The 23441-nt window shown below is 33.5% G+C and overlaps 1 protein-coding gene and 1 long non-coding RNA gene across 3 annotated transcripts; both read left to right on the top strand.

The window, feature by feature from the left end:
• The first annotated feature begins 1593 nt into the window (after window positions 1-1593).
• On the top strand, window positions 1594-5662 carry LOC132741221 (uncharacterized). 2 transcript variants are annotated; one of them, XM_060729384.1, is made up of 5 exons: window positions 1594-1680; window positions 2488-2560; window positions 3690-3840; window positions 4627-4772; window positions 5508-5662. In XM_060729384.1, exons 2-5 carry the CDS (start codon window positions 2506-2508, stop codon window positions 5582-5584), a joined length of 429 nt encoding a protein of 142 aa, XP_060585367.1. In that variant the 5' UTR covers window positions 1594-1680; window positions 2488-2505; the 3' UTR covers window positions 5585-5662. The 2 variants fall into 2 exon arrangements, with proteins under 2 accessions (XP_060585367.1, XP_060585432.1); XM_060729449.1 differs by lacking the exon at window positions 1594-1680 and adding an exon at window positions 1754-2142.
• A 14840-nt stretch (window positions 5663-20502) lies between these two features.
• Window positions 20503-23136, top strand: LOC132741373 (uncharacterized). The gene is made up of 3 exons (XR_009627279.1): window positions 20503-21054; window positions 21352-22485; window positions 22892-23136. It is a non-coding gene; the product is annotated as an uncharacterized LOC132741373 (long non-coding RNA).
• The last annotated feature ends 305 nt before the right edge of the window (window positions 23137-23441 follow it).

The following is a 23441-nucleotide window of genomic DNA, read 5'->3' as shown; positions in this document are numbered from 1 at the left end:
TTCAATAGCTGGGAGATTGTCGTAAGGTTATATCCTCTATGAAGAGAGGTGTATGCTTTTAAGAGAATCTTATGAAATGATTTGAGGTCATGGCCTCCAGAAAGAGTGCTGATTTGCCTGGCAAGGATATATATAAAATGATCTGAGCGCATTATAAGGACACTATGATTTCCACCATGTATAAACTTATTATTTTAAAATTAATTTAATCTTAAATTTGTTTTATGTTTTCAGAAATAGCTAATGCTTAATTGAAAAGAAGTATTTAAGAAAAATAACTTATTTAATGTTAAATACAACTATGTAATGTAGTAAATAACAAAAGTTTTATCAAGTAAGAATACTTTTGTTATGAACCAATGATTAAACAATGGCCATGTTGTATATTAACATTTCATCCATCTGTAGATTGTCTTTCATTTGAAATTCTGAAATATGACCTGTCGCCCAAAATTCACCAGACACATCTGCATTATGGCAAGCGCAAATGTATAGAAACAAAAACGTCTTTTGTTCTTAATATTAAGTGTTGTATAAATGTGGTGGCATAGCAATTTTTATTGCATGCAATCTTGTTTTGTTTGGATTTTACGGTGCATCACCATAAGGCGATTTTCCAGCAGTTTAGAACTGGTGGAGAAAGACATCAGGTGCCCCTCTCTGCATTATTTCACACATGAACGGACGCCTAAGTAGCACCACCAGTGTTTCGTAAGTTTTTCGGATAGATTCCTCATATGAATGAAAAAGATGTGACATTATGCCCATCCAAGTGTAAATATTGAGAAAACAGGTAAAAGTCCAAATGAGTTTATGATTTGTCATTTGTTTCCTTTTTCATATTCTATTTTTAATGAATATTCACTTGACACACGGAAATTTCTATAAAAATGATCCTCAGTTGTTAAAAATTATATTTTATGCAGCTTTAAAATTCAACTTTTTTAATATTCTTAATTATCAATCATTGTTCAAACACAATTGAAATAGTCAATCTTTTGAAACATATAATATATATATATATATATATTATATATATATATATATATATATATATATATATATATATATATATATATATCAACTCGACAACTTGTGCCATAATTGTATAGTTTTCTATTACATTCATATACACAGCCGGTGTAGGGTTAACATCAATATACATGTATGAATGTTAGGTTCGTACGTGCACATATGCGTCTCGTTTGGATTTTTCGAGCGCATTTACGGACAAAGACAAAACCAAAATATGGCAAAAGTCCTGTTTCAATTATGTTAAAGTTATGATCCCATGTTTTTTAGCATACATTAATGTTGTTTACTTACTATTATTCTTATTATTTTCATCGTTATTTATTTTCATTTAAGTTTACCGAGGTCAGTAAAATGAATGGAAAACAAATTTCAGTTCATATGAAACACGAAATATATGAAAGATGTTTTTAAACTACATTTATATATTTATAAATGATCTTATCATACACTAAGAAAGTAATACAAAAACGTACTGAATAAGGCAGTATTTAAAATAACACTTTTATTTCAGTGCAATATGACACATTTTTTTCTTATCTTTAGAGATTTCATACATAAACTTTGCGATAATGGTATGTTTAGTGAATGACCTATTTAAGGTAATACGTGTTAAGAGCCGGATTGATCTAACTGTGCATAAGTAGCGTAAGTATACATTGTACTATTTTAACATACCTATTTCAATCTATATGATTACAGAGAGCGGGGGCTTTGACCTAAAGGTAACACCCTTTGACTACCAATCGGTGTTGCGTGTTCCATCTACCGCTACAACAACTTGATGTGCTAATAGTTAAGTCTTTCGAATGTTCCTGTGAAATTATGTATTAAACGAACGAGTTTCTTCTCCTCAAACGAAGTAATTTCAAAGTCCGTTGCTCAAAAATATAAAATTACACTCATTAACAGTGGCGTACTTCTTTGGCGATTAGTCAATACGGTTTTAGTTGTTGTTGTTTTTTTGTGTTTTTTCTTGTGCTTTTTATTGGGTGGCTACTATAAGTAACATATATATAATCACACTGAATAATTATGCACTCGTTCTTTTCAAATACGAGTCGCCGATGAAATACATGAACACAATAAAGTAGAATATAGAATTAAAAGGTTAGTAACATCTCCCTTTAAAATTAAAACATACAAATAGGGTGTCAAAGAATATAAAATAATATTATTATGGGAAATGGGAAGGGGGTTAAAAAAGGCACACGTACCACGCTTCAGAAATATCAATATTCACAATTATAACTCTCGTGGAACACATGATAGTGCAACTGGAATTCCATTATGCCAACTATAACAAGAACAATCTCACCAATTTTATAATACATTTATTAGAAAATATTGATCACTATTATCAATTTCATATTTGCTTAATTTGATGAATTATATTTATCTATACATACAAAAATTGTAGACCATATCTTACTCTTTTTTCGTCTTTTATTTCAGATAGTATTTTAGAACAAAATGATGTCAAAGAAAATAATATGTGTCCTTGTAATCTTATTTATTAACATAATCGGTATGTAGTTTCTAAAAATTGTGTTTTTTAAAGGGATATTCAGGCAAAATAATGACAAAAATATTAAAATGATCTTATATACTCAAATCACACTAAAATGACTTTTTCTGAAATTTCAGCATGAATTTCTGTTTAAATTCTATATATTTTGGGTAAATAAGCGTAAATATATCTATATATGTTAAACAAAATTTAGACGCCAAATGAATCACCAAATAGTTTTAAAACAAGTCAGATGACTTGAACAAACCCTTGAAGTTACAATAACAGATATTATGGATATTTTATGCTTCAAACAAGTCTAAGTCAGTCATTTGACATGTTCTTTAACGATTCCAGAGTTCACTTTGACAACTATTGTGAAATCCTAGCGCTCTAACCTGACCCACGCGGGTCAAGTTAGGAAACCACCATTTAATTCTTTATATGGAGAAAAGTTTTGTTACTTTGACTGTCTAATATATTTATTTTGAGGGCATTTACAGAATTATGAATGAAAATTCAAAACTAAAAAATCAAAATTTTGCCTGAGTCTCCCTAAAATAAAATATGATTAAAGACCATATCATAATAAATGAAGTGTTAAGTTCTTCTAAAGCCAGTGATAGGTGCCGTAGAAGGTAGCTTGTATTTTTCTCTCTACCTCTATGAAAAGACTCAAAATTCATCAAACTACCAAATTATTTCCATAGTTACGGACCAGCATGGTCGATGCTGTATTAGAAGGGATAAAAACAACAGATAACTAAAAATAAATATTTGTGCGTTAATTTGTTTTAATCTTTATTCATCTCAAAAAAAGTTTGCTCTTCTTGTAACGTAACTGAAGGAAATGAATTCACACAATGATAACATAGTATTATTAGATAAATATTATTATCAATATACTTAATATTTTTGTCTACCATTTCTTTTATAAGTAATAAATTCCTTATCAGAAGTCTTAGTATTTTTTATAACGGGCTAACAGTGCATTTTACATTGCAAGTAAAATAATGCCCATTTCGCTTAAAGGAAAATATATTCGATAGAGTGAAATAAGAAACAGAATAAAGACAGATCTGGCCACTATTGTATCTCTAGGACTTGTGTATCATACAACATAAATGATTTATGTATTTTTCACCAGGTTTAATAAGCTGTTTTGATTGCACTGGAAAACCGAATGGAGTATATGAATCTAGCTGTCAGTCAGCCATTTTTTGCACTGATAACACGACAAGAAAATTGGATTGTACCATACCAAAAGTTGTAAATGAAGAGACAGGAGAATGTGACAAGTTTGTATACACTAAGCATATATTTGACAAGAAAGTCTTCGTTTCGAACATTTACAGATCTTTTGAAGCCTATTTCATTCACTCTCGAGTCAATTTACATGATTTACAGACACTTGTTCGCATAAAAATAGTTGAAACATAAGGACTGCATGAGACCCAAAATGATTGACTTTGTCCAAAATTTACTGGTTCTCGTGGATTACAGGTTTTTTTTTTCACCACGTCAACATTGTGTTGTCTAAGGGTCTTAAACGTCTGCAAAATCTCAAATGATCATTACTTCTAAATGCTTATATATAAGAGCAGAAATCAAGTAGATAAGGCGATGCTCACAATTTTGTCGCAATTCCTGCAATTTGTAAAGCTATTTTCAAACTAAATGCCGGTATTATATCTGTACTTCTTTATGTACACAATTTACGAACAATGTCGACAATAATTCCGTATAGATATAGCATATCGGTTCCAGAAAAAGACATATTTGCCAAAGACAGCAGCATGTACAAGAATACAGCTAAAATGATTCGCATAAGGAAGTTATACCATTCAAAGTTATCTAATTTAACTTTATCATTCACACTATAAGGCTCATATTGAGGTTCAAATGCTTAAAATAATATTTTTATATCATAAACGTAAACTTTTGATTTCACATTCAAGGAATGAGTTTCTTTTATGTTTTGACAGTGCACTTAATGTTCATACTCCATGTGGTACATTTTTATATCATAAACGTAAACTTTTGATTTCACATTCAAGGAATGATTTTCTTTTATGTTTTGACAGTGCACTTAATGTTCATACTCCATGTGGTACATTCCGGGACTGCTCGGTAAGAGATGATGGAGGTTATCCCGACTTGGAGACGAATTGTCAATGGTACTATATGTGTTCTTATGGTATACTATACGGACATCATAAATGTGCAAATGGTAAGTGATTATAATTTCATTTCTCCATGCCGAGAATTAGCAAAAATTATTAAATGAGTACGGCATATTACCTGTCATACATAAAATGAGTACTTGTAAAACTTTTGTCGGGCTTTGCTTATTTTATACGGCTATTTTGTTTCTTTCCTTTAATTTCATCAAATGCTTTTCTTCTCTGTCAAAGGACGACTGAATTTGAACTAGAATTGTTTTTAATATTTACAATGATTTATTCTAAACAAACGTTTTCTTGTATAATGAAAATATCTTAAACGCGTTGCATAAAATTACAAATGTATTATATGGCTATTCTCGGGCATAGGTTTTTAAGATTAAAGTAATTTAAATACCTTGTAAGTTACTGGTCCATGCTGGCATGTATCTTCAAATGAGGTCTCAGCCGGACTAGTGAACATACCTTATTATATTTCCAAAAGCAGAGCGTTATTGAGAAACTGATTTTAGATTTTAATATGATCCATTATGCACCGATGACTTTATTTGTCATGTTCAGGTTGTATGCTAGTACGTAGAATGCGTATGTGCTAAGTATTACATCTCATGCTAGCGGTACTTTATTTTTTTTTGTAAAACAATATTGATAATTTTATAGAAACTTAGAGTCGCGACAGCACACTGTGACTCTTTTTTCGAGAACATTATAAAGATGATAATACATGTACATGTTATTTTACGCTTTGCGCTTGATAATCAACATTAGTTTGTATGTTTCAGGTTTAGTATGGAATACAGTATTACAAACATGCGATTTTCCATTAGATGTGTTGCCGCCATGTGGCAGGAAACATTGAAGATATTGTTGACATATAGTACTCTTGATTCATAAATACAAATATTTAACCATGTTCAATTTAAATGGAAATTAAGTCTATGCATAATATACTAAAAGCATGTTTACGTTACTCATCTGTTTTGTTACCCATTGAAATCTTTACCGTATACAATGATTAGCATCGATACGTTTTTGATAAAACCGAAGAAGAGATTGGGAAACCACGTACTGTACACTGTCTTGCAGGCCTATACATTTCAAGGTGTATCAAGTCTTGAGATTACAAGCACTGGTTACTTCTTAACACTGTACATTTATTGGCAGATAACATATTTAAACTTTGTACCTTTCTTGTAATAATTAAGAAAGTGGTCTCGTTTATATACTTTCAGTGTGGTCTAGATGAATAAATACGTCAAGATCGCAGAGCCTCTTAACCACTGCAAAGTCGATTGTCATACTGACATTTCAATTATTAAGGGCAAACAGTTTCCTATCAAACTTGAAATGTTATCAATAATTAGAGTGAAGTACGGTTTTTACAACATACCTAATTCCCATTTATTTATTAGTTTTTATATATATGGGCCAGGGGTATATTATAGAAAATCGGAATTCACCTTTATAATGATTGAAGAAATTTGAAGTGTATGTGAACTCACATAATTCTATAATGGCTAAAGACTTGAACAACTGAAAAATTCACCGCTTAGGAGTTTGATTTGTGATAGCGTAGGTATGAAGGCTAATTTCTGTTCCCATTGCAAAATAATTCAATTTTATTTAGTTTCGCCCATTATTTTCTCATTAAGGGTACACGATTTTTTCATACGGGGACAATACGCCACTTCACAATTGAAGATTCTATGTTAATCGCAGTATATAAATATCTTCGGATGTTTGTATGTTCAAAATATTACCATTGTTTCTATATGTTGAATTTTGCTTAAGTCTGTGCTAGGGGTTGTTGACGACAGCCTGTGCTCTCAAGTACCTTCCATAACAACGGCTAAATCAAATTTAGCCTGCAACATAATTTTCATTTTGCCGTTTTGAACGTACTTTATGTATTTCTATTTTTTTCCATTTTGCGATCACACAAAATTAGTAAATCAGTAAAGTAACTCCATTTTGCGGTCCAAAAGCCTTAACTCGTAAAATTTGAATTTCTTACAAAGATTAGATGTGGCATTTAAAACAGAAAGGTATGCAAAGGAAAGTAACGAAATATACTCGGAAATAATTGACCATCACATATTAGCGCTGTTCGTTGCCCTATTTATGTGAAACGAGTTGCAGCTTTTTTTCATTTAGATCATTTTTGACAATTAGAAGGAATATCCTGGAAAAACGGCGTTCATGACTGATTTGAAATTTTGCACAAAAGTTATTGTCCTAGACCTTCATCAAATGGAACATTAATCCCAAAAAAATATTTCCAGTACCGTCATGTGGATTTCCTTTAAGATACAAATCTCAGCAGTCTTCCTAAACGTTTTTGAACAAAATATTTGAAGAAATTTTAATTGTTTTATTGTTTAATTGTTTGTTGGAACCAAACAGATGTCACAACCAGCCATGTTTCTTCTTACAACACCAGTACAGGTTAGTTTAAGGAAGTTGACTAGACAGAAAATAGTTCATATATGCTACATGTTTTCTTCACATTATCGACCTGATATAAATATTTTATGAACTAAATATAAATAAGAACTAAATATAAAAAATAAAGCATTTTAATGCAACAATATAATCTTAAAACAATCATTTCTAACACAAACCATATATACATATGCAATTAAAAGGAACAATCATACAATATATGTACATGTATAAATATTCTAATAGCAAAAAGAAAATGACGCATCATCATGTTGTACAACATTTCATATAATAAAATTCACTGATTGATAACCAAAATCTTTACATGATGATTACATAACAACAGGTCTATAGATCATGCTTCCTTGAACTTTACTGACTATTTAAACATGAGTAAACGCACATATTTTGCATAAAACTTTTTTTAAGGAACAATAAGTATAAATTATATGTTAAAAGAACATCTAATCATCCATTAGCATACATTTGGCACATTCCAAGTACATTGTAATGCTATCTGACAAGATACTACACTTACACATAAATACACATCGAATTACCGCCACGACTCGGGTGGGGGACCTTAACATCTGACTACGCGATTCCTTAATTGTTTGTGTTAATTCTTCAACAAAGCAAAAAAAACTAACAAAAACAAAATCCCTCAATAAACTTTTCATGAGTGCCATTTGACAACAAGAAAAAAATCGGAGAAGCTATAGCCTTATGGTTATGTTCTCTATACCTCAACCTAGTGATCTTGGCCACGGGTCATAAATGAGTCATTACTTGTTTACTGACATGCTGTCATTACTCCAGGAATAAGACTAAAGAACGAGTAATATAAGCTGAGATTTTCTGATAATTTATTTCATTCTACATTTACTTTAAATAAATATGTTTTAACTAAAATAAGTTACGTACTGAATTATTCACTAATTGGAATTGGTGAAGGCATTTCTCCTTCATATACATACGTAACCTCTTTTGTACATGTTTTTCGTCTTAATAAATATCTGTATCAAATTGAAAGAGCCCGGTGGCTTCGCTTGTAAGCAGCAATAGTCAATACTGAACGACTTTGAATTAATGCAGGCAAGAATTCCAATAAAATAGGAGGTGTATGACCTTCAAATGACTGTCTTCAATTTATTTCTTTTATAAATTGAGTATTTTGTGGCTTCTACAAATAAATATTTACATAATAACAACAACAACATAACGAACCGCTCATCAGTTTACTTCTAATAAAACAACATCAAGGGATTCAATGAAGTTTGTCTGAAAAGAGCCTTTTATGAAAAACATTGCAGATAAAACGAAGCATTCCACATTTCCTTTTAACTATGGACAAGTAGAGAAAAAGTGGAAACATCTCACCAAGTCATTAAAAAACTGTGGCTAACAATTCAGTTCAGCAAATGACCACAAAGAATGTCTTTATTTTGTTGAGTTGGAAGTTTACTGTTACAAAGCAAATTTTAATCAAAGATATTATTTAAAATTTCACAAGAACAGGATGAGATCCTGAATGAGAAAGAAACTGACATAACATCAAGCATTCCTCACGGAACAGGCGAATAACGAAAATCCCAATGAAACATCAAGTATGATAAGGACCCGCACCATATAAAAGAAACCCATGACAAATGAGATAAAATAGAGAAACATTAACAATAATATATTTTTATTTAAACTTTTGATCTTTTTTGCAGGCAAACATCAGGGCGGCCAAAATTTTAAATAATCTTCACCAGGGCGAGAACAACAAGGGAGAATCTAAAAGGTTCATACGTTCATACAAGAAGCTATCCTGACAATGGGTAATCTTATCCGACAGTCAATCCTCGATGACGTGAAGGCATCACCATGGTACTTCATCATGATCGATGAAACTACTGACATTACTGCTGTCAGCGAGATGATTGTTGACATCAGGTAAAATACAGAAAAACTGAGTCCCTGATGAACACTCCAAAATGAAACAAAAATATTAATTTTGCAGATCCTCTTTAATCGTGCCTGTTTATGGACAGCCTTGTGAATTGCAAGCTGTCAACTGTCCCCAAGCATTATTTCAGCATAATTCGATATTTAAATTATAATTGGACGCATTAACAGTTTTATACATGAAAACATATTTGAAATAAAATTCAGAGGTTTAGATGTCTACATAATGCAAATGCTCACTCAGTATTATGAAATCTCTTCCAATGCTGTAACACAAACAAAATGCAAGTATTGTATGACTGTTTCAGATATCTAAAGGAAAGAGCTAGCAAGACATATTTTCTAGGCCTGACGGGAAAGCTTACACTTTCACTTTGACACTGGTGACTTTCCTCAAACAAGACATGTGTCTCCAACTTGAAAAGATGTAAGCCTTGAAACTGATAGTGCGAAAATGATGGTTGAAAAACAAAATTGTGTGGCTGCACAATTGAGACGAAGAGTCCCCCACCAAGTTAACAACCACTGTGTAGCCCATAGAATGGCTTTAGCTGTTGAACAGGCATTATCTCCGGAAAATTAAAGATATTATTGGTTATCTTTAACGTTTTTATGAGAAGAGTGCTGTCCGCACCAGTGGACTGAAAGCTATTCAGGTTTGGCTTTTCAAAACATTATCTTTGAAGGCATGTTATATGTGCGTTCGTTAAAGTTGCAAACGGATTCACGTTGGTCTGTTACAAAGAAAATTAAAACAACATAGCGACTTATTGTAATTGCTAATGATTATTTTCTAGGAAACTAGCATGAGTTAATGTAAAAATTCATATTAAAAAAAATCTTAAAACACCAATGACAATTTTTAATTATGAAATCTTGAGGTATAACAATTTGAAAATGCAAATTTCATTTACAGGAACTTCTCCTGGACCCATAGTTGAAGTTAGTGGAGGCAAAAAATGTCAGATGGTTGTCTCATGACAAGGCTAATATATCTCCACGGAAGTGCCTGCCATTTACACAAGCCTTGAGCGTGAGGCCGAGGACCGTAATGACGCAAAGGCAGCAGGACTGTATGTTTTTACACAGGACTACCGCTTCGTTCTGGCTATTCACATGATGTATGATGTTTTACCCCATCGGACGGCATTGTCTTGTGCCATGCAGGTAATTATCATTCTCATTCTAAATATATACCCCGTTAAACGCCTAAAGAGTTCAAATTATTTTCTAGATTGCATATCTTATGAACTGTATATGACTTAACAGCCTTAATTAATTAGGGTTTCTTTATATACAGATGAAGTGAACCTGATTTATTGCCAGTTGTTTTAGTTCCATATAAGTTTATATTGGTAAACAATCACTTAAAAATATGTATCAATTGGAATTTGGAGCAAAGCATTCTTCTTAGTTGGTGAATGAGTTAAAATATCAGAATCTTGCTACAGATGATTAATTAACTATTTCATTGGTTCAAAAGAAGGACAATGTATATGAGCCAATTATGCCTCCTCTTGCCAATGGAAATATCTCAATCATCCAAGGAATGAAATCCGCGTCAGCCGACAACTAGAAATCAGCTCCTGCTAGGATAATCCAGCTTATTGAGGATGGACTCAGAGTAAAGTCTCATTCCAAAGAACAGCTGACATCATTGCCAGCCAAGAGGAGACCGACTGGTCAATGGATCAGAACATGACCTGGATTACCGTCATCCTTTCTACAAGTCATCCAGCTCTTTAAAGAATTACCGCTGTGGGTCTCCTTCTTCCAACTTGTACTGTAGGTGATTATTATTTAATTGATTCATTCTTGGCAATAAATGAAATTCCAATGACAGTTGCAGATGTTTAACACTTTGCTAGAACTTATTCAAAATTTCAAATATAAAACTTTTACTTAGTTAAGTTTAAACAGGCCGGATTCAGCTGCCCGAAGAGTGCTAAGACTGAAAACAGGACCCGTCTCTCTGTTAAAGTTCCTAACTCTTCTTGTCGTCTGACTTCATGGACACCCAATAAAAGTTTTCAACTTTGAGAAGGCAGCGAAGGTATGGAAGGACAATTAAACAAGTAGACCAACTTTCAATGAAAAATAAAAACAAGAGGACCATGATGGCCCTGAGTCGCTCACCAGAAACAACTGTTTTTCAGTGTTATTTTTCAGAGAACTTGCTGAAAGACCAGTCCAGCTCAACTTTCACTTGCCCTTCGAATTTAAATTATTGAAATATTTTGCCCTAATATTTTGGAGACTTCGTTAGAAATATCTATGTTGCAAGTGTGTTCCCATGAGACTATGTAGAATAAAATAATGCAAAACAAACAGGTCTAGGATTTCATAATATTTACGGACAGTCTGTAAATTTTTGGACGAGCTATAATTTTACAGATTTTTGTATCTGTAAATTTACAGACATTAAGTAAGAAAATAGTCGAAGCTGCATTAATATTCATATACACAGGTTAAAATTAATAAGGTTACATACTATATGATTAAATGTAACAGTATGGTAAGATTCAAAACAATATGATGACTTTCAATTTTCACTTTTATTAAATATTTCAAAATCATCATACAAAGATGAAACTCACCACATTACCTTTGTAAATATAAACAATCAATAAAAAAACTAGTCAGAAGCTGCAGATTTTAGTGTAAAATTAAAAACAGCAAATTTCACATTGAATATAGATTTGTAAATTTATGGATTAAAAAATCTTTAAATTTCTAGACTATCCCTGGGATATAAGATCATGTCCCAGACTATCTATAAATTTACGGACAGTCCATAAATATCATGAAATACTAGACCTGATAAATGACCACTACAGCAGGGTTAATTTTGATGGAACATTTTTTCTTGATAACTTTTGTAAACGAATACACAAAATGTCACATGCAAAATATGTAAGGTGTTTACAGTATGGGACAACAAACTTTTTATTTGAGGGCAAATATGTGCCCAATCGGTAAAATTATGGAGCTTTGGTAGCGTCTGTCAAGCGTAACACACTAGTTCCGATTTTCCGTCAACTCCCGTAACCAGTACCATACGATACTAAAAAGCTCTAAGGTTTGTGCATCCCGATGTGAATGATTTGTTTATTTCAGTAATACAAACTGTGCAGGTCATTTTAATAACCAAAAATTCCTTACGAAAAAATTGCTTCGGAGCATTATCATTTTGCTTGGATTTCTCAGTTGTTTCAGCATCCGCCGATTGATTTGGTTGGGAAACCTCATTTGGTATAGGCGCAGAGTTGTTTACGGTAGATTCTGTCGCTCCATCAACGTTAACTTTGTCTTTATTGAAGAATGAAGTCAATCTTGGCTGCTTTTTTTCGAAGCAAACATTTGTGAATTTACCCGGATAATGACGTCACAATCTGAAGCGCCTGAGCGCTTTTAACATGTAATAATCATTAAAGCGTCTAAGATAAATCATGTGACCGATCAGCTGATGAAATTAATGCTATTTATAGAAAAAAATATATACTTCGACGCTCGCAAAAATATGCGTCACGGAAAACACACGGCTATAATATTACCGCATCAAATGCAAAAGTACTGTGTCAAAAACGCAGAAAACGCTCTCTAGAGAAAACACTGCATGAAGTGATGTAATTAAGTGAATATGAATGAAACCAAATAAAGCTTGATACTAAGTTCTTATGTTTCTTGTATAATGTGCTTAAGTTATTTCATAAGAGGTCATGACCTCAAATAATTTCATCAGCAAACAGCAGGTCATTCACATGTATGAAAGAAATTCCAGCATGAGTTGTTTCCCTTTCATTAAACTATAATTTGAAGAAATGCCATGGCCTGGGGTATCTTAGCTTTAGCAGTCCCTAAAAGGGGCCTATCAAATAAATATGAGCAAATTTTATAAGAGATTACTATAAGAATGCTAATAACAATGTTTGGTGATCATCCATCAATAAGTTCTGTAGAAAAAGCTGTCTAAAGGTTTATATCATTTTAAGCTCCCTTGACCCCTAAAAGGGGCCTATCAAATTAATATGAGCAAATTTGATAAAAGACTACCTAAGAATGCTACAGACAATGTTTGGTGATCATCCATTAATTGGTTCTGTAGAAGAAGATGTCTAAATGATTTTCTATTTTTAGGTCTAGAGACCCCTAAAAGGGGCCAATCAAATTAATATGAGCAAATTTGATAAAAGACTACCCAAGAATGCTACAGACAAAGTTTGGATATCATCCATCAATTAGTTCTCTAGATATAGATGTTTAAAGTAATTTCTATTTTTAGCTTTAGCAGCCCCTAAAAGGGGCCAATCAAATTGATATGAGCAAACTTGATAAAAGACTACCCAAGAATGATACAGACAAAGTTTGATGATCATCCATCCATTTGTTCTGTAAAAGAAGACGTCTAAAGTTTTTTTTCTATTTTTAGCTCTGTTGACCCCTAACAGGGGCCAATTGAAATGGCTTGAGCAAATTCAAGTGTGACTGTCACAAGGATGCTACAGACCAAATTTGAAGTAAATCTGTCCAGCGGTTTCAGAGAAGAAGACAATTGTTGACGCATGACGACGGACGCCGGAGTATCCCCCTTTGATACTAATAGCTCACCCTGAGCCTTCGGCTCTAATGAGCTAAAAAATAAAAAAAACGGAAGTGTACTCATTTAAATGGGACATGCATATACATATTAATCTCATGTTGTAAATGTGTGTTTATAATTGTTTATTTGTTTGAGTTGGGTATGAATAAATAAAAAATAAAAAGTGAAAAGCTTTCATTATAAACAAAAGGAAAATAAAAAAAAAATGTTTATCTAGTGAAAAGCTCTCATTATTTAATTTAAAACAGCGCACAGCAGTATCTTGACACCCAAAATATCAAACATTTTCGACTCCTGGTAGGGTGTAAATACACCCTCCCGCACAGACACACCCGTCAAATAACAATAATCTAGCACTTAAAAAATCCTGGGGAATTCCCTGTACGCTCATTTGTGTTTTTTCTAATAAAAACTTTATAGACTGCCGTTTGGACGTTTGGTAACAGGGACATTTGTGGTTGTTTATATTTTGTCATTTAAGAGAGTTATTTCCCATTGACCGCTCAGTGATTCTGTAAAGATTTCCCGCCAGTTTGATCCTTTAACATTTTTGGCTTGCAGCCACGGCTGCAAGCCATTTGTTATGAATAACTTGGTCCGGTAAGGTGGTTTCCTGCTTCCAATTGTTAGTGCATGTTGGAACAGGAAACAAGGAAACAGGAAACATAGGGTGATACAACCTCATCTTTTCGGCCCTTTCCGTCGGTGTTGGTAATAGCCGAGGATGTTTCGATTAGGATCCAATCTTGACGATTCGGGCGGTTCCGTCATACTCCGGAATAATACGATGTAATAATAATAAGAATCTAGTTTATTTAACCAGACATGAATCATATAACAATGACATATGAATCACTTTCATAAATCTTGTAGCATCAAAAATATACATATAAACAATAAAGATATTATAATAATATTACGGAAACGTCCGAATCTAAAACTATTTTTAGCACGATTTGTAATGTTATGCTAATTTATTTGCACGTGGTATTTTTATCCAATCAGAACGATCGGTGTTCGCGGACTTTTTCCGCTGGTTTCCAGCTTAGACTTTATAAAATTTAACAAGCTGATAGCGGTCGGTATACAGTCAGACCAAAACAGAGGAAATGGCAGAAAATATCACATCATTTCAGGTTTGTTGATTCATTTGCGTATTATTAATGTTATACCGTATGATTTGCATGAATTATGCCATTATCTACAGTAAGAGCGACGTTTCATCAGGGTTGTTCATTACGTTTTGGCAATAATGCAGGATTTCAGTGTACTGCTATTGCATTGGCAGCATTAATATTTGCGTCTCTACATCATGTGGCGGAATGGAATTCGTCTACGTTGGACAGTATCCTTACGTATGGTGACGTCTTGTATACAAGGACTGTGAACACTAGGTATGCTGGACAACAAGTGTATTTAATGCCTGCTGACCTTCCCCAGTACGCCTTGTATGAAAATTATAGGATGTCCATCTCATACCATCTTGACACAATTCATGGGACAACAGCGCAGTTTCTCACCAATGATGAAGAAATTCGACAAGCTTCCAATTTCTTGGCAACACCCTTGGACAATGCTCTGATTTTGGCTTTCTCAACATCTGATTTTTCACTTCTTACTATTGGTCAGTTAACATTTGCCATTTTGCATGATCCAATTCATAACACATATCACATGTATGATTCTCATTCTCGTGATGTACATGGACAGGCATGTGAGCAAGGCTCAGCAATACTTTTGAATTTTTCAAATTTACAGGAAATGTTAGGTCATATATCAACAACATATCCCAATCAAATGTTCAACTTGACACCAGTTTCTATTGTGGTTGATCACGTTGGCACCAAGCAGCCATCCTCTGAATATAGCAAGTTTTCCAAAGATGCAGGCTCAACACATGTTCAGATGACTGGTAGTGTTTCCATGAATAGAACTCCTGACAATAGTGTGCCATGTGCTGATTGTTTTCAGTCATATGATAGAAGTACTGACGATACTATCAAATGCCATTTATATACTGCAACTGTATTAAATGGAAATAGTTTGCCTACAATAAATCATAGATACTGCCCTGACAATAGTACTTCAGTCAGTAATATAAAGTTGCCTACAATAAATCATACAACATACTGCCGTGACTATAGTACTTCAGTCAGCAATATCGGATTGCCTGCAATAAATCATACATACTGCCGTGACAATAGTACTTCATTCAGCAATATTGGATTGCCTACAATAAATCATACAACATACTGCCTTGACAATAGTACTTCAGTCAGCAATATCGGATTGCCTACAATAAATCATAAAACATACTGCCATGACAATAGGACTTCAGTCAGCAATATCGGATTGCCTACAATAAATCATACATACTGCCATGACAATAGGACTTCAGTCAGCAATATCAGATTGCCTACAATAAATCATACATACTGCCATGACAATAGGACTTCAGTCAGCAATATCGGATTGCCTACAATAAATCATACATACTGCCGTGACAATAGTACTTCATTCAGCAATATTGGATTGCCTACAATAAATCATACAACATACTGCCTTGACAATAGTACTTCAGTCAGCAATATCGGATTGCCTACAATAAATCCTACAACATACTGCCATGACAATAGTACTTCAGTCAGAAATATCGGATTGCCTACAATAAATCATACCTACTGCCATGACAATACTTTAGCAAGTTCTTTCAGAACAATGAATTCAACTCTCTAAACTAATATGGAACCTAATCGTACTGAAAGCTCTGACCGTTGCTCCCAAACAGGTGACACCGTGGAAAAGATTCTGTTGACTGATCTTGCATTAGTATCAAATATTTCAAAGAGTAGCTGTCAACATATTGTAAGTGAATTTGTAAAAGACATACAACATTACCCAAAAGAAAGTTGTGCATCATGTAAATGTTTCCTTGTAACAAAAGACATTGTACACTGTAACATCAGTAATAATTACACATCTAAGATGGAATTAAAACAAAATGAATTTTTATGTCGCAAGTGCTATGGTCAATTGAAAAAGAATATCATCCCAAAACAGTCATATGTGTGTAATAATTTAGATGCAGGGAATGTGCCTGATGCCTTGAGAACTTGTTTGTAGTTGAAAAAAGGTTGATTAGCTTAATTCCAGTCTTCATGACTCTGATTGTGTTACCAGGTGGTCAAATTGCACAAAAAGGGATAGCTGTTAACATTCCTATTGATATGAATGAACAACTGTCCTATTTTCCAAATCAAGTACACAATTCTGGTTCTGTACTTATAAGCTTTGAACGGCCTAATAATGAACCAGTCACTCTTCCAGTAAGACTCCATGCAGTATATGCAGCTTTATTATGGTTGAAACAAAAAAATCCTCTATATGAGAATGTTGATGTATCACATTTGGAATTGTCTTTGCCATTAATACGTAATGATAATCCTGACTGTTGTACAGACATGATACATGAAGAGTTTGGTTTAACATTAAAAGATACTGTTCTTTCAGAAAACCAGGCAAACCTTGAGTCTGCAAATATATCTGCTTGTACATTGCCTGTTGCTTTAGGAAGGCCTGTGAACTTGAAAGATTTACCATGTGGGGAAGAGAAAGCTTTCCCTTGGCTTTTCCCGTATGGAAAAATGGTATTTCTGCAGACAGACCCTGTGCATTAAGTATTTTGAAATATTTCCAAACACGTTTGTACAATGTTGACCCTCGATGGCGTACAGATATTCCTTACATCATGTCTGCTTTAAATCAGCATGAATGGACTGTTCTTACCAGTTTAGTGAGTACTTACATGCGCACATAGAAACCAATTGGAAGTTGTAATGGGTGTTTCACACCAATTACTGCTGCAGATTTGAATAATGCTAGGACTGATTCTGTTTAATGCAGAACTCTTACATGTTTACTAAGCAAATCAGAGGTACAGCTGCATATTGGAAGTCTGTTCTATTGCGGTTGTTAGCTATGGTTAAGACACTGGGTCCCCCAACATTTTTTGTTACGTTGTCATGTAATGATAATTGGCCCGAACTTCAAGCCTAGTTGGAGAATGGTGCGATTAAAAATGACCCTCTTATGGCGGCTTTAGCTTTCCAGAAGCGTTGGTCTTCATTACTGAAAAATGTACTAAAAAAAAACCTTTAGGTTGTGTCCTTGAATATTTTTCAAGGGTGGAATTTCAAGCTCGTGGTTCACCCTACATGCATATATTTATCTGGAGTGATTTGGGTTTTGATTTTTCAGATGTTGACTCAGAGCAAATATTAAATGTTATAAATAAAACTATATGCACTTAATTACCGGACAATAAAACAGATTCAGATATGCATGAACTGGTGAAACTTTTGCAAGTGCATAAACACTCTTTCACTTGTAGAAAAGGTCGAAAAGAATGTCGATTTGATTTTCCGAGACGTCTATGCAAGAAAAAACGAATTTGTTTTCATCCAGATGTTATTACTCATCATCGAGGTCGTTTCTATGAGACAGAGCGGGAATGCATAGACTTATTCGTAAATGCATACAATCCAGTTATTTTGCGCCATTGGCGTGCAAACATGGATATTCAACTGGCAGGCTATGTTGAGAGCTGTGCATTCTATGTATGTAAGTACATATGTAAAGCAGAGCCAGAAGAACTGAAAGAAACATTGAGTGCTTTATTTTCAGACTCAAATTTCCAGTCATTGGAATTAAGGAAACGCCTGATTAAAATTGGCACATGTATACTTAAGAAAAGAAAGCTTAGTTCACAAGAAGCCATGTATAGGCTACATGGGCTAGGTGATTTACACCTCTATGATTCATCAAAAACTGTTATAAGTATTAACACTTTGCCATATACAAAACGTTTCAAAGATGTCAAACCAATAGCACAGCGTGAACAGTTACAACCTTATTGTTGTGATGAAAAAGCTTTGTTTGAAAGCAGTATTATAGATTTCTACCGTGCTAGACCATATGAATTAGAAAGTATTAGTCTACATGCGTTTGCATCAGAGTACACTAAAGATTATGGTGTTACAATACCTTGTTCTGCCTCCCTAGAGTACGCCTATTGCAACCTTATAGTAATATTGTCTTCCAAAAACGCAAGACATCTGTCATCATTAAGCCTAGCAAAGTAATGCAAACTTCAGGTGACTATTATTACAGTTGTTTATTACTGTATTATCCACACAGGTCTGAGTTGGACTTAATTTTGCCATATATAACTTATAGGTATTCTTATATGGCCCATTTCCATGATTTTGACCAGAGTTATAAAAAAGTGAAGTCATTGACCACTGAGTTAGAAGAAGCAATCAGAAGAGTTCATTTACTCAATTTGCAGAACAACATTTTTAATGACATCTTGGATACAGCAGAAACAACTGGTGACAATGAATACAGCATTTTACAGAGACCATGCAATACGGAGGATTGCCACAGTTTACATGCTATGAGTGTAGATTCTCAATCAGACCATTCTGATGATTTCACATGGCACACACTCACAGCATGTACAATAAGGGAAGACACCCTTGAAAGCAGAATCTTGTCTTTTTCTAAAGATCAAAGGGCTTTTTTCCTTAATGTTCATACTATAATAATAGATAAGATAAGTATGGTTTCGACCAAGTATTTTCATTACATACATCAACGACTTTGTTCAATTGCTAATACAGACGGTCCTTTTGGAAACTATAACATCATTCTTTTTGGAGACTTTTATCAGTTACGACCTGTGCGTGGAAGGTATATCTTTACTGATACAATTTTATGGCCCCTTTTTACGCCATTCATATTAACTACTAATAAACGACAACAGGGTGATGATCTGTTGGTAAACTTGCTGAATAGACTACGCATTGGTGAAGTGACTGCACAAAATGTCACCTTACTACAATCAAGAATGATTCCACATCAAGCTAATACTATCAGACACTTACTACATATATTCCCTACTAACAAGCAAGTTATAGAGCACAACAAATGTTTACAAAGTCAGCTGAACAGTAGAGTTCACACATTTATGTCTGACCATGTATTTTCGAACTATGATGTCCACCCAGGGCTTGATGTCCCTTCATTTTCAATTGATAATTCATTTTAAACAGTTATACTGTCAGATGTTGACTGCAGGGGATACTTGTGTATATCTATATATATCTGCAAAGGAAAGCATACTATTTTTTTCCTGTACAACTTCCATTTTTGTATGAAAAGTAGTACAATATACAATAGGTATAATGGTGTATCTGTTACACACTTTAGCTCCATACAAGTCATTTTCATAAAAAGAAATACAAAATATATTACTTCACTAAAAATATCCAAGAATATGACAACTGATTTCCAGATACAGTACCGTTCAGTAAGGGATATAGCAAAGAAAAAAGATGTCAGCCTCCATGTTGAGACAGTTCTTGCAGTTTCCTGCATTTGGACCACAATTTGTGGATTATCCTTGATAAACCATACAAATATTTGATCCAGTTTAAACGGAAAATAGAATTTCTTGGGGATGAATACTTTGCTATTTACGGAGTGGAAGACAACGACTTTTCGTGTCAATTTGTTAGAAAATAAAAACCCTGCCGTCAGTCAAACCTAAAAACTTTAACATTTGCCATAATTTTAATATTACTAAATGGATCAGCTTCATATTCGGACACATCACTCCTGCGGATGAAAGATATTACATCTTATGCTAGCGGTACTTTATTCATTTGTAAAACAATATCCAAAAAAAACAAAAAATTGTTTTATATTAAACTTGTGAATAATATTTGCTGTGTTGACTTTTTCAACAGTACAAATGAAGTAACCTTCAAATCTATAAGTGTTTCAACAAGTTAGTGCTAAACATATTTTACCAGAGTACTATGCAGCTGGATATCTTCTGTTCCACTTCTACAAATTCATTTTCAGATTTCTGTACAATCCAAATTCATTGATACAATTCGTATTCTTAGACTTATAGGTATTTCATTAATGAAAATAAAAGATATATTCATAAGAATAAATACTAATTTAATCATAAAATTGTGTCATCAAATTGTGTATAAATACAATTTATTACTGTTACTTCTACAACTATTCTATGTTTCCATCTATTCATAGGGTACATTACCCATCAGCCAGTTGGAAGCAATACCATCTGGATCGAACCTAAAATTAGCCCAGTTATATGGAAAGATCATCGCATGAGAGAAAGAAGAGGGCAAGCAGAAGAAATTTACTGCTTTACTGGCAGATGCTTCTGGTTTCATCAAGTGTTCTATCAGCAACAAGTACTTCCGAACAGTAAATCTGGCAAAATCAAATGACACTACAATACAGTAAGTAATAACCTCTTGTCACAAATAATATTGTCAAGTTCAATGTCATGTACCACGTACCTCCTGCCTTAGAGGTGAAATAAATGCAATTTTTCAGACTTACACTTTCTGAAATTTGGTCCGGGCGTACCATGCATTTCTTTAAGAATCCTGCAAAAAATATGACTCCCCCAAAAAAAGAAAACTTGCATAATAGTCAACATTCTTTGGAAATCCAAAATATTTTTGACTATCTTTGCATAATTCAATTTCAAAGTTTGACAGAGTCGTTAAAAATGTTGCATATATACATTTCAGTGTCAAAGACTTCCTGCTGGCAAAAAACATAGTATATATCTCAGACTTCACCACAGTCATGAGGTGCCATATCGTAGTGAATGTCACACCAGAAAAGCGACAACGCGGAACAGTGCTCTTGGACAAACCAGACAGTGTTGAAGCTATTAAAGCGTCCCCTTTAAAGACACGTGTTTCATTGAAAGGCAAAATCGTCAAAGTAAGAGATTACAGTATTTATCTATACAATAAATTTGCACAGCAAACTCCTGCCTTCCATATCAGTGGTATCCACCAATATCACTTAAAGAATCTTACTACTAAGTTGAACTGCTTCTCGCACAAAACACATCAAAATCTTAACTGTCTTCTCTTCATTTGACTGAGCTAAGAATTTTTAAAATTCTCGCACTGGCCCAAACAATGCCATGTAGTAATGACTTATTGTCAAGCATGCAGTTTCTTTCACAGTTCCTACAGTTCTGTATTAATTAAACTCAATATATGTCTAAAACTATTGTCAAATTATTATATCTTCCCTTTGTTTTAAAGATATAAGTGCACTAAACCTGGGTTCTATTGTCGTAGGATTGCCTATATTATGCACACTTTTTACAAATTATATTATAAACATGTGAATACCATATAGTACTTACTGACGACTGTTACATGCAAGAGATTTCAAGAACTTGTATGTATTACAAGAATGATGTTTGCTACTTTTATTAGCAAATGTCATTGCAAAAGTGTAAATATGTTGTTAAGTGAAAAACATAAGTGAAAAACGTAGTTAAAACGCTTAGCCTAAAATATATAATCCTCTGATCAATAGTTCTTTGACATTGTTTCACAATTTTGACAAATAACAAACACCGTCGATTGTTAATATTTTGCTAAAAAGCTAAACCTTTCTCTCTTTAATAAATCAGACCGCTTCAAAAAATAGGAATTAACAAAACAGGTGAGGAGAAAGAGTTACTAAACGTTAGACTGAAAGACAACACAGGTGTTATTCCAATATCCTTGTGGGGGAAGCACGCCACTACCCACCAAGCATTAAAGGTGAGTGACTGCATAAGCGTGGAGAAAGGAGAAAAGGCTGTCTTTCAAAACAAACCAACAGTGAACACATGGGAAGACAGCACAACAATAACAGTACGTTCGGTGATAGATGCTTAAGTATTTCCATCTTTTAGATGCTTAAGTATTTTCATCTTTTATGTATACTGAATACAACATAATTCTGCAATTAATGAAATATTTTCATGGTAAGATAAATTGATCATAATAGTTTTCCTTTTTCATATATATATATATAATATATATATATATATATATATATATATATATATATATATATATATATATATATATATATATATATATATATATATATATATATATATATATATATATTCTTGTATATACATTAAACATTATTCTTGTATACATTAACATCAAACTTTTAGAAGTACTTAAACAGTTTAATGAATACTTCACTTGCTTGCATGTTGGCAAAATCAATAGTTTGCTTATACATATATTAAATGTAACATTTCAGCTCCTTACAGAAGACATGACAGAAATAACGGACAGTGATGATGAAACCGCGCATCAAAGTGCCTCACCTCCACCTGGCACCACGACAGGAGAGTGGGTATCCTTGGGTAACATCACAAAATATGAAGCATGCAAATAGAAACGTTGTTACTTGAAAAAATTAACTATAGACAATGTGTGCCCGACATGTGGAAAGACTTAGTCTGTCAAATGTCCCTCCACTATGGCCTTGATTGCCACAGTAGGTTTACATTCATCTGAAGTCAAGACAGCTAGGATATTTACGAATGCATTGAAGTCAGCATACACACAATTATGTCCTGGAGCCAGCCTGCCTGACAACCTTGATGCTATAGAAGATTCTTTCTTCGCTGCTTTGCCAAAAATGTGCCAAATGGTTATAAACGCCAACAATGTTGTGACTGAAGTTACACTTTTATAAATAATTACTGCTGTTGGGTAAAAATGTTTGTTGTTTGCTGTATTTTTGTACCCCCACTACAGGGGGTGGGCAGTCATTTAGATTTACCCTTGTCCGTCCATTCGTCCGT

This window comes from Ruditapes philippinarum, unplaced genomic scaffold, assembly GCF_026571515.1.
Source record: "Ruditapes philippinarum isolate M1 unplaced genomic scaffold, ASM2657151v2 ctg9106_1_1_1_1, whole genome shotgun sequence".
In the NCBI taxonomy this organism is placed as follows: Eukaryota; Metazoa; Mollusca; class Bivalvia; order Venerida; family Veneridae; genus Ruditapes; species Ruditapes philippinarum.
This window is presented reverse-complemented; position numbering and strand designations above follow the sequence as displayed.